Source organism: Cynocephalus volans, chromosome 1 (assembly GCF_027409185.1).
Source record: "Cynocephalus volans isolate mCynVol1 chromosome 1, mCynVol1.pri, whole genome shotgun sequence".
In the NCBI taxonomy this organism is placed as follows: domain Eukaryota; kingdom Metazoa; phylum Chordata; class Mammalia; order Dermoptera; family Cynocephalidae; genus Cynocephalus; species Cynocephalus volans.
Genome location: NC_084460.1, coordinates 261,732,412 through 261,745,500, shown reverse-complemented (window position 1 = coordinate 261,745,500; position 13,089 = coordinate 261,732,412). Strand labels below are relative to the sequence as shown.

General features: G+C 37.2%; 1 protein-coding gene across 1 annotated transcript in view; it reads left to right on the top strand.

The window, feature by feature from the left end:
• DNAH7 (dynein axonemal heavy chain 7) overlaps window positions 1-13,089 on the top strand; it is a 246,362-nt gene that overhangs the window by 142,263 nt on the left and 91,010 nt on the right. The window contains exons 44-46 of the mRNA XM_063077559.1: window positions 880-1,210; window positions 2,697-3,043; window positions 4,459-4,639. Of these exons, the coding sequence (XP_062933629.1) occupies window positions 880-1,210; window positions 2,697-3,043; window positions 4,459-4,639 (859 nt within the window). The remainder of the gene's footprint in view (window positions 1-879; window positions 1,211-2,696; window positions 3,044-4,458; window positions 4,640-13,089) is intronic.

Here is a 13,089-nt window from a genome sequence, read left to right as displayed (position 1 = left end):
TTTCTAAATGGTTTTTATTTCTGCAGCAGTCCTTTCAGTGTTCTCCTGGTTACCTTTTTCAGCTCAGGCCAGTGTCCTACTCTAGCCTATTTTTTGAAGGGGATTTCTAAATTGTGTCACTTTTTACTTCGAAACATTATAGTGTATCAAATACTTTAAAATGAAGCAAATTATTTTTAAAAGTTTTTTCTCTATACGGAGAACACATATGATGAATGCAGATAAAAAATTTTAAAGTACATTAAAATATTAAATTCTAAAGACATTAAAACATTACATTATTTCTAACCAGGTATTATTACTTTATAATAATTTTACACCAGAAAAAGTATGGAGCTTTATTGTGTGTCCTATTTGTCACTTTAGTCTTAACAAAAAATTTCTATTTCAAGATGTGTAATACATCTTAAAATTATTTTACACTATTGGTAACATTCAAAATAATATATTTTGAGCATTGAAATATGTTTAAGTGATTATAGAAAGGTTTTAAGGCACAATAGTGTTGTTGAAATCAACTAATTTTAGAGGTACACGATTCATTTTGATAAATGAGGCTTCTTGCCCTATATTCAATATATTTATTCTTTTGAATTTCTGTTATATGCCTCGATATTGTGTAGGTACCAAAAACACAAAAATGAATAAGACATACTCTGTGCTCTTACTTGTGAACAACCTAATTTTCTAGAGTTCATAATTTTTGACAAATTGTTAATATATGTGAAAATCTTTCAAATCGCTCTTTCATTTATGCTTTGAAAAAGCCCCCAAAGCTCAAGAACACTTAATTTTTCCCTTGATGTAGGATACAGAGGCTCATGACTAACCCTGTTTTTTTGTTTTGTGTTGTTTTGTTTTGTATCTATTTGTTTTCAGTCAAGTAATGAAAATGAAGAAGAGGTACGAAGTGGGGTTGGATAAACTGGATTCTGCTTCTTCTCAAGTAGCCACGATGCAAACTGAGTTGGAGGCGCTGCATCCTCAATTAAAAGTTGCTAGCAAAGAAGTTGATGAAATGATGGTCATCATCGAGAGGGAGTCTGTAGAAGTTGCCAAAACTGAAAAAGTAGTGAAAGCTGACGAAACAATAGCAAATGAGCAAGCCATGGCTTCCAAAGCCATCAAAGATGAGTGTGACGCTGACCTGGCCGGAGCCTTGCCGATACTAGAGTCGGCACTGTCCGCCCTTGACACTCTTACTGCACAGGTAAGAGCTTAGCCACACACTTGCTAGGAAACATGTCATGGGACCTTAAGAAAGTACTTAGTGTTGTGTGCTAAAATTCAGTTGATCCCTTCAAATTAGTCTCTACTTTCAATGGAATGAAATCATTTTGAAATTGGCATAAGGATTCCCTAAATCACCTGAAAAAAGAAATACATGTGCATGACAAAGGAAGAAAGCTGCCAGGTATGATAACCTACCATAAAAAAGACAGTTATTTTAAGAACTTTACACAACTTTGCACTTTAGTAACCAACAGAGGCATGAGACTCAAGCATGCATTTTAATTCTAAGGTGCACCTTTTTCATATTAAGACACTTTTGTAATTGGGATATGCCTTATAGTAGATGTTTGTCAGTGGTTTTTTGTTGTTGTTGTTGTTGTTGTTGATAGGTAAAATAATAATGTTTTATGATTTATTTTCCAATAGTGTGCCTTGATGAAATGTGGTATTAAAATTAAGATGAGAAAGGGGAATATTTCAATTTAGAAAGATAAAGGTGGGTCTTACAAATCAATAAGAAAAAATAGCTCTAAGAAAGGATAGTAAATGATATAAAGAAGAAATTCACAAAAGAGAAAATAAAAATAATCAATAAGCATATGAAAATGTATCCTACTTCATTTGCATTAAAAAAAAATTACAAATTAAAATAAGATTTTTTTTTGCCTACCAGAATGCCTGCTGATGAATCTGGTAAAACAGGCACCTTTATAGACTTTCTGGGGAGCGGTTTGTTAATAAGTGTGAAAAGTTTTAAAAATAAAAGTTATAGAGTCTTTAATTCAACATGGCAACTGTAATAGTAAAAAGCAAAGGAAGAAACATAGATAAGGTATGAGAATTACTGTGGATATCTATACATTGGAGTGCTGTGCAGCCATTATAAATGGTGATATAAATGTTTACCAGCAAGGAAAAATGTCTACTATATGTTGTTAATGAAACAGAGCAAATTTTAAAGCAACATATATGTTATATAAACTATGATTCCATTGATTAACTTATAGCATATATACTGGTTTGTGGCATATATAGAGAAATAAAGGTAAAAGAATATAAACAAAAATGTTTACAGCATTTAACTTTGTATATTGGGATTATAGGAGACTTTCTTATGCAAATTTCTCTATTTTTCTAGTGTTTGCAGCAGGTATCTATTCCTTTTATAATTTTTAAGGAGCTACAAAAGTCTGCTTTGTGACAAATGTCTTGTTATGTGTTTTTGAAGTAGACTACGTCCTAAGTGTCTCACACAGGCTATCTTTTTATTATTCGTTTTTTGTTAACTTTAAGACAAACTTCTCAATACTTTTTGGCACTGTTCTATCATTGTCACCATTTCTACCCAATGAACAGAGTGAGTTTCTGTATCTTAAGCCCAAGTTTGAAAATAGGAACAAATTATACAACTAACACATAAACAAACATTTCTTATTCAATAATTATCATGTTGTTATTTCAAGGATATTACAGTGGTTAAATCCATGAAGAGTCCTCCCGCTGGTGTCAAGCTTGTGATGGAAGCTATATGCATCTTGAAAGGCATTAAAGCTGACAAAATCCCCGACCCAACAGGTTCAGGAAAAAAAATCGAGGATTTCTGGGGCCCAGCTAAGAGACTGCTTGGGGACATTAGGTTTTTACAGTCACTTCATGAATATGACAAGGACAATATTCCTCCAGCATATATGAGTGTCATAAGAAAAAATTATATTCCAAATCCAGATTTTGTTCCAGAGAAGATTAGAAATGCCTCTACAGCAGCCGAGGGTCTGTGCAAATGGGTCATAGCAATGGACTCGTATGATAAGTAAGTCCTTTATAAAAAAAACTGGTATGTTTTATTTTCATGTTTGGTCATTTAAATGATATAAAATTTAAAAGCTATGTAAATGAGAAGATCCTCGGCAAATCATGTGTGAATCTGGTATGTGTTTACATATTTACTGGAGGCAAGGTTATACCGATTAAATAGTATAATATAATCGTTCTTAAACTTTTTGGACTCAGGAACCCTCTACACTTAAAAATTATTGACGACTCCCAAAAGCTTTTGTTTAGCATATTGTAAATTAAAACAGAGAATTTAAAAAATTTTTTATTTATTCATTTAAAAATAGCAATAAAACATTACATGTTAATACAAATAACATTTCATTTTTTAGAAAACCACATTTTTCCCCCAAAAGAAAGAAATATTGTGAGAAGACTGGTGTTTTATTATATTTTTCAAGTCTCTTTAATATGTGGTTTAATATAAAACAGCTGGATTCCCAAATCTGCTTCTTCATTCAATCTGCTGCAATATGTTGTTTTGATTGAAATATATAAAGAAAATCCAGGCTCACACATGTATTTAGTTGGACAAGGAAGGACCTCATGAATCCCCCAAAGGGGTGGGTGTCTTTGGGATCCCCAGCAGTCCTTGGATCACATGTTGTAAACCTCTGCCATAACATATTCTTGTGAGATGAGGAGCCTTTTTTGATGATTGTATAAGAACCATTTATATCATGTACAAAACAGAGTAAAAATTAATAGTTATTTTTTTCAAAAATCAACCATTACAATATGTTTTTTAAACTCATATTCAATTTGAATCATTATACATGTATAGTGATGTTATGTATGTCTCAGACCATGATAAGTTATGCAAATGATAAATTTTAACTTATGTTTTATCATTTAGTTAGAAAGATAATGTGGCTGACTCCATTTTCTAGATACTGAGAAGAGAATTTAGATCCATCCTTTTTCCTATACTGTCCCTTTTATTACCACATACGTATTTATAAGATAACTGTTCACTGAGGGTATATTAGGATTTTTAAAAAAAGTAAAATGACGAAGATAAAATATCTCACTTTCTCCTCATCAGAACTGAGCTCTAACCAATTAGGCTAGTTTCCACTAATATTGTATTCTATATGAATATCCTACTCTTCTTTTGCAAAATCACCAAAATTCACACTGGCAATATTTTATTTTGGGTAAAGAATTTTATTTTAAAACACTATATTTGATATCTATTTTAATAGTCATTTCTTCTGCCTGTGATCAAGTTTGATTAATTGTTACATGAAATATGGAATATAGAAATCAGTATAGATTTTGCATAAAGAAGTTTTTGGAGTCATAGTAAGGATTTTAGAAAAATAAATTCAGTGTTAGATAGTGTACCAGAATATTAAACAAATATTTAATTTTCCATTTTACTCTTTGCAGAGTGGCAAAAATAGTAGCTCCAAAAAAAATAAAACTGGCTGCAGCAGAAGGGGAGCTTAAAATTGCCATGGATGGCCTTAGAAAGAAGCAGGCAGCTCTTCAGGAAGTCCAGGACAAACTGGCCAGGCTTCAAGACACACTTGAATTAAATAAGCAGAAGAAGGCTGACTTGGAAAACCAGGTATGTGCTGATAGAGATAAATATGAGCAAATTCTCAATTACTGTAAAGAAGAATGATGTTTGTACTAGCATGTAATGCACCAATACTGTTTACTTCCCAGCAAGGGGTCGGCAAACTATGGCCCACAGGCCAGATCTGCCCATTGCCTGGTTTGGTATGGCCCACTGGCTGATTATGGTTTTGACATTTTTAAATGATGACACATTAAATGGCAATATAAGTACCTACATAATACCTAATATCCTCAGTTTTGCCTCCTGGCCTACAAAGCCTAAAATAATTACATGCTGGCCCTTTAAAAAAAAATTGCCAATCTCTGCCTTAGATTACAAGCATATTGAGTTAAATTACTTAAATCATTTTCATCTTATAAGAAAATGGAGAACCCAAGTGTTAAGTGACCTAGGTTGTATAATAGTTGATTGCAGAGCTGAAACTGGAACTTTATACCCAGAACCATACAGAGTTCACTGAAAATGTTTTTAAGACTAAAATCATTGCTCTAACTTATATAGTGATACCATTGTATAACTTACATAGTGATACCTTATATAACTTGATTATACTATGATTACTCTAAATATTATTATCAATGATTACTATATAAGTGATTGACTTATATAGTGATGCCATAACTGCTAACCCCTGGTTATGTTACAGAAAAAAAAGTGAAAATATTTTATAACTGTCAACATATATTGAGTGCTTATTAGGTACAGGCACTGTTGTTCTAAGAGTGTTGTATTATCTTATTTATTCTCAGAACAACCTTTTGAGGGGGAAATCTTTTTGTACCCTTTGAGGAAACTAAAGCACAGAAATGTTAAGCAAATTGTCCATGGTCAACCCAGCTTCTAAGCATTAAGTCTATGTGCTGCCGAAGCGAGCACATAAGCATTAAGTCTAAGACCTGAATCCAGGCATATGACTGTAATGGCTGCACTTTTTCCATGGTATCAGACTGCCTCCTTCTGTAGGATCTATACTGTATTCTATATTTCCACAAATATAGGCATTGTGCTAATCTTTAGAAATGTGACATATGGTTGGACATGATTTTCAAATGATCAGTTTTAGCTTAAATAATATAACCAATAAGCAAGTATGCAGTTGCTAATTGTAAACACTTTTCAATTCTGCTATATGCTTGAAATAAATTTTATTTTTTTTAATAATAAAATGTGAGAAGATTTTGATAATGTAAAATGAACATATGCATATATGTGTACTAAAAATCTGATTTTGAAGGAAGAGATTTTTGCTAAACCATTTTTATTTGTTTCTGATGGCAACTATATCCAAGTCCAAAACTTGATTCAGTTCACCATAAACATTGTTGAAAGAAGAATGGTTGGGTAAAGAAACTAGGAAGACAGGAGATATTTAAAGAGGGAAACTTGAGAGTTTTCAAGATGGCGGCGGCTGCGGCGGCTGGCGCGGAGTAGCTGAGGTGGAAAAGGTGGCCACTGGGCCTCGGGCAGCCGGGAAACTTGTGGACCTTCCTCTGGCCATCTCTTGGGGGAGGACTACTGCTGCTGGCCGGTCGTGGGGGCTCAACGCCACTTTGCCCCCGGCAGGAGAGGCTGCCTCATTTACAGGCAACAGCTTTGAAATGTGGAGCAGGAAAAGAACTGATTCTTAGCTGCAAAAGTGAGTCTTGAAACAGGGAACACGGCGCCAGGGCTGCTGTGGAGGCAGCCAGGATCCCGGAGGCTGGGGCCGCACTGAAGGCGGCCAGCTGCCCTATTCAGGATTCGAGGTTTCAGGCCGGCATTAAAGAAGATTCCTGGGAGCGCCCGAGCGGCGCCGCGACTGAACAGCCCGAGGCGGCAGCGCCGAGAACACGGAAGGCAACAAACCAGAGACAGAGCGAGCGCCCGACCTGGCACAGCACTGTGAGTGATCCCTGGCACAGCTCTGTTCGGGGGGTGAATGCCCACGCGGCTTCCGCCTGCACCACCAGGCCACTCACTGCCCCGGTGCTGCCTCCATTTTCCCAGGTGCGGGCAGCTCCGCCCTGCTCGGCCATCACTGAGCCCATTTGCTTGGCCTGGCGCGGGGCTTTCTGGACCCTGCGGGCCGACCTCCTCTCCCACTCCCTCCGCGGTTCTCTGGCAGGACTGGGGGTGTGGGGCGTCCCGACCAGTTTTGGGAGGGCTAGGAAGTACGGGCGGGCCGACTGTCACTCCACCACACCCTGGACTCCGGCCCCGGTAAACTTCCTGTTACTGGGAGGCAGATACCATCTCTGCGACCACCAGTTTGGAAAAAAGCCTAACGAATTTCTGGTTGGGAATAGTGTGTGGTAGGAGAGTTCCCAGGTCCGCTTGAACCTGCTGGAGAGCAGGCTGCAGGCGGGCACTAGACTCGGTTTATACCGGGGGGATACAAAGGTGAACAAGACCCGAGAAAGATCTACACAGTGCTACAAAGGCACCCAGAGAGACCGGTCGTCTGTGCCTAGCAGAAACCTGGTAGACTTCCTGGGCGAGGCGGTGCTGAGCAGGGTCTTGAAGGCCCAGCTGATAGACGAGGGGTGCAGAAGACACGCCCCAGCCCAGCACAGTGTGCACAGAGGGGAGAGACGTGCGGCCAGGGAGGCGGAGTCTCGACAGAAACCACACACCCGGTGGGGTCGCCACTGCACGATCTAACAGCCTGGGCCAGAGCACACGGAACGGGGAGAAGTCCTGTACAGAAAGTGAAAGCTCAACAGAGATCACACACCCTGTGGTACGTGATCCACCAGCCCAGCAGAGTACAAGCTGACCAGAAAGGTGGATCCCCGGAGAAGCCCAAGACCCGAGGCAACCACACACACAAGACACTAGAGGCCAACTGAGCAGTCACAGCGGGAGCCATACCAAATTGGCAACCACAGCAACATCCTAGTTAGCCATTAGTCTTAAACCGGTGGACTGTGAAACCCCCTGCCACAATGAATAAACACCAAAAAAAAGACACCAGAAATACAAAAAATCAAGAAAGTACACCACCAAAAGTTAATAAATCTCATACTCTAGATCCTATAGAACAAGAAGCCCTTGAAATAACTGACAAGGAATTTCGAGTGATAATTCTAAGGAAACTGAATGAGATACAAGAAAACTCAGCTAGACATCATGATGAAATGAGGAAAAGTATACAGGATCTGAAAGAGGAAATATACAAGGAAATCAATGTCCTGAAAAAAACTGTAGCAGAACTTGCTGAACTGAAGAAGTTATTCAGCGAAATAAAAAACACAACGGAGAGTTTAACCAGCAGGCTTGTCGAAGTTGAAGAGAGAACCTCTGAACTTGAAGATGGGCTGTTTGAAATAACACAAGCAGACAAAAAGAAAGAAAAAAGAATCAAGGACATGGAAGAAAATCTGAGAGAGATATCAGACAACCTCAAGCGTTCAAATATCCGAGTCATGGGTATTCCAGAAGGGGAGGAAAATGGAGATTCCATTGAAAACATATTCAAAAAAATAGTGGCAGAAAACTTCCCAGGTATAGGAAAAATCACAGATCTTCAGATCCAGGAAGCTCAACGATCTCCAAACGTATTCAACCCAAAAAGGCCTTCTCCAAGACATGTCATAGTCAAATTGGCAAAACTCAGAGACAAAGAGAGAATCTTAAAAGCTGCAAGAGAGAAGCGTCAAATCACCTATAAGGGAGCCCCAATCAGGTTAACATCAGACTTTTCATCACAAACCCTAAAAGCTAGAAAGGAATGGGATGATATTTTCAAAATACTAAAAGACAAAGATTGCCAGCCAAGAATACTCTACCCTGCAAGGCTATCCTTCCGAAATGAGGGGCAAATAGTATATTTCTCAGACAAACAAAAACTGCGGGAGTTCACTACCACAAGACCACCCTTACAAGAAATCCTCAAGGGAGTACTGGGTTTGGTTCCTGAAAAATAACTACCACTGCCATAAAAACCTAAGAAAAATCTAAACCCGCTAGTACAATAAAAATGACATTCATGAAGAGAAAACAAGCTAACAAAAACACTATCTACAACCTAAGGAACCAACAAACAAAGAAACCAAACAGTAAATCAGAAAGCAAGGAACAAAAGACACCTAAGACAACCAAACAACCAATAAAATGCTAGGAATAAATCAACACCTTTCAATAACAACTCTTAATGTTAAAGGCTTAAATTCCCCAATTAAAAGACACAGACTGGCTGACTGGATCAAAAAGCAGGACCCAACTATATGCTGCCTACAAGAGACCCACCTCACCCATAAAGATTCACACAGACTAAGAGTGAAAGGATGGAAAAAGATTTACCATGCAAACAGAAAAGAAAAACGAGCTGGAGTAGCTATTCTTATATCTGACAAAATAGACTTTAAACTAAAAACCATAAAAAGAGACAATGAGGGACACTACTTAATGATAAAAGGACTGATGCATCAAGAAGACATAACAATCATAAATATGTACGCACCCAATGTTGGAGCAGCCAGATTTATAAAACAAACTCTATTAGACCTAAAGAAGGAAATAGACACTAATACCATAATAGCAGGGGACCTGAACACTCCACTGTCAATATTAGACAGATCATCTAGGCAAAGAATCAGTAGAGAAACACAAGATCTAAACAAGACTCTAGACCAATTGGAATTGGCAGATATCTACAGAACATTCCACCCAACAACCTCAGAATATTCATTCTTCTCATCAGCACATGGATCATTCTCCAGGATAGATCACATATTAGGTCACAAATCAAGTCTCAGTAAATTCAAAAAAATTGGAATTATCCCATGTATCTTCTCAGACCACAATGGATTAAAACTAGAAATTAATAACAAACGAAACTCTGGAAACTATACAAACACATGGAAATTAAACAGCATTCTACTTAATGACATATGGGTCCAAGAAGAAATCAAGCAGGAAATCAAAAAGTTTATTGAAACTAATGAAAACAATGATACATCATACCAAAACCTGTGGGATACTGCAAAAGCAGTATTGAGGGGAAAATTTATTGCATTAAATGCTCACTTCAGAAGAATGGAAAGATGGCAAGTGAACAACCTAACACTTCACCTTAAAGAACTAGAAAAACAAGAACAATCCAATCCTAAAGTTAGCAGACGGAAAGAAATCATTAAGATCAGAGCAGAACTGAATGAAATTGAAAACCAAAAAACAATTCAAAAGATCAACGAATCAAAAAGTTGGTTTTTTGAAAAGATAAATAAAATTGACAAACCATTAGCATGGCTAACAAAAAAAAGAAGAGAGAAGACTCAAATAACAAAAATTAGAAATGAAAAAGGCGATATTACAACTGATTCATCTGAAATACAAGGAATCATTCGAGACTACTATAAACAACTGTACGCCAACAAATTTGAAAATCTGGAGGAAATGGATAAATTTCTGGACACACACAAGCTCCCAAAACTGAACCGTGAAGACGTAGAAAATCTGAACAGACCAATAACAATAAAGGAGATTGAAGCTGTTATCAGAAGGCTCCCAACAAAGAAAAGCCCAGGACCAGATGGATTCACAGCAGAATTTTACCAAACATTCAAACAGGAATTGACACCGATTCTTTACAAACTATTCCAAAAGATTGAAACGGACGCAAATCTCCCAAACTCATTCTATGAAGCAAACATCATCCTGATACCAAAACCAGGTAAAGATATAACCAAAAAAGAAAACTACAGGCCGATATCCTTGATGAATATAGATGCAAAAATCCTCACTAAAATACTAGCAAACAGAATACAGCAACACATACGAAAAATTATTCATCACGATCAAGTGGGATTCATCCCAGGGATGCAAGGTTGGTTCAACATACGCAAATCAATAAATGTGATACACCATATTAATAAACTCAAACACAAGGACCATATGATCATCTCTATAGATGCTGAAAAAGCATTTGATAAAGTTCAGCACTCATTCATGACAAAGACCCTCTATAAGTTAGGTATAGAGGGAAAGTATCTCAACATAATTAAAGCCATATATGACAAACCCACTGCCAATATCATCCTGAATGGGGAAAAGCTGAAAGCTTTTCCTTTAAGAACAGGCACTAGACAAGGATGCCCACTCTCACCACTCCTATTCAACATAGTGTTGGAAGTACTAGCCAGAGCAATCAGAGAAGAGAAGGAAATAAAGGGCATCCAGATTGGAAAAGATGAAGTCAAACTGTCCCTGTTTGCAGATGACATGATCCTATATATCGAACAGCCTAAAACCTCTACAAAAAAACTGTTGGAATTGATAAATGATTTCAGCACAGTAGCAGGATACAAAATCAACACACAAAAATCAGTAGCATTTCTTTTCTCCAATAGTGAACATGCAGAAGGAGAAATCAAGAAAGCCTGCCCATTTACAATAGCCACCAAAAAAATAAAATACTTAGGAATTGAGTTAACCAAGGAGGTGAAAAATCTCTATAATGAGAACTACAAACCACTGCTGAGAGAAATTAGAGAGGATACAAGAAGATGGAAAGATATTCCATGCTCTTGGATTGGAAGAATCAACATAGTGAAAATGTCCATACTACCCAAAGTGATATACAAATTCAATGCAATCCCCATCAAAATTCCAAAGACATTTTTCTCAGAAATGGAAAAAACTATTCAGACATTTATATGGAACAATAAAAGACCACGAATAGCCAAAGCAATGCTCAGCAAAAAAAATAAAGCTGGAGGCATAACACTACCTGACTTTAAGCTATACTACAAAGCTATAATAACCAAAACAGTATGGTACTGGCATAAAAACAGACACACTGACCAATGGAATAGAATAGAGAATCCAGAAATCAGCCCACACACTTACTGCCATCTGATCTTTGACAAAGGCACCAAACCTATTCACTGGGGAAGGGACTGCCTCTTCAGCAAGTGGTGCTGGGATAACTGGATATCGATATGCAGGAGAATGAAACTAGATCCATACCTCTCACCGTATACTAAAATCAACTCAAAATGGATTAAGGATTTAAATATACACCCTGAGACAATAAAACTTCTTAAAGAAAACATAGGGGAAACACTTCAGGAAATAGGACTGGGCACAGACTTCATGAATACGACCCCAAAAGCACGGGCAACCAAAGGAAAAATAAACAAATGGGATTATATCAAACTAAAAAGCTTCTGCACAGCAAAAGAAACAATTAAAAGAGTTAAAAGACAACCAACAGAGTGGGAGAAAATATTTGCAAAATATACATCTGACAAAGGATTAATATCCAGAATATATAAGGAACTCAATCAACTTTACAAGAAGAAAACAAGCAACCCAATTAAAAAATGGGCAAAAGAGCTAAGTAGGCATTTCTCTAAGGAAGATATACAAATGGCCGACAGACATATGAAAAAATGCTCAACATCACTCAGCATCCGGGAAATGCAAATCAAAACCACATTGAGATACCATCTAACCCCAGTTAGGATGGCTAAAATCCAAAAGACTATGAACGATAAATGCTGGCGAGGCTGCGGAGAAAAAGGAACTCTCATACATTGTTGGTGGGACTGCAAAATGGTGCAGCCTCTATGGAAAATGGTATGGAGGTTCCTTAAACAATTGCAAATAGATCTACCATACGACCCAGCCATCCCACTGTTGGGAATATACCCAGAGGAATGGAAATCATCAAGTCGAAGGTATACCTGTTCCCCAATGTTCATCGCAGCACTCTTTACAATAGCCAAGAGTTGGAACCAGCCCAAATGCCCATCATCAGATGAGTGGATACGGAAAATGTGGTACATCTACACAATGGAATACTACTCAGCTATAAAAACGAATGAAATACTGCCATTTGCAACAACATGGATGGACCTTGAGAGAATTATATTAAGTGAAACAAGTCAGGCACAGAAAGAGAAATACCACATGTTCTCACTTATTGGAGGGAGCTAAAAATTAATATATAAATTCACACACACACATACACACATACACACACAAACCGGGGGGCGGGGAGGAAGAAGATATAACAACCACAATTATTTGCAGTTGATACAACAAGCAAACAGAAAGGACATTGTTGGGGGGGAGGGGGGGAGGGAGAAGGGAGGGAGGTTTTGGTGATGGGGAGCATTAATCAGCTACAATGTATATCGACAAAATAAAATTTAAAAAAAAAAAAAAAAAAAAAAAAAAAAAAAAAAATAAAGAGGGAAACTTGAAAGAGCAATGGTTTAAATTTAGGAAGAATCAGAAATATTATCAATTACATATCTTTTGCTTTTTTCAAACCTATCTTTAGATAAATTGATATAGTATATTATATATTGTAGTCAAAAAACATTTGTTTTATATAAATGTTAATAGCATTAGGAGAAAGAATAAGCCAAATTCTTATCCCCAAATAATCTAAATACCTCTGCTTTTATTGATTATTGAATTCTTCTTTTCATGTAAATTATTTCATT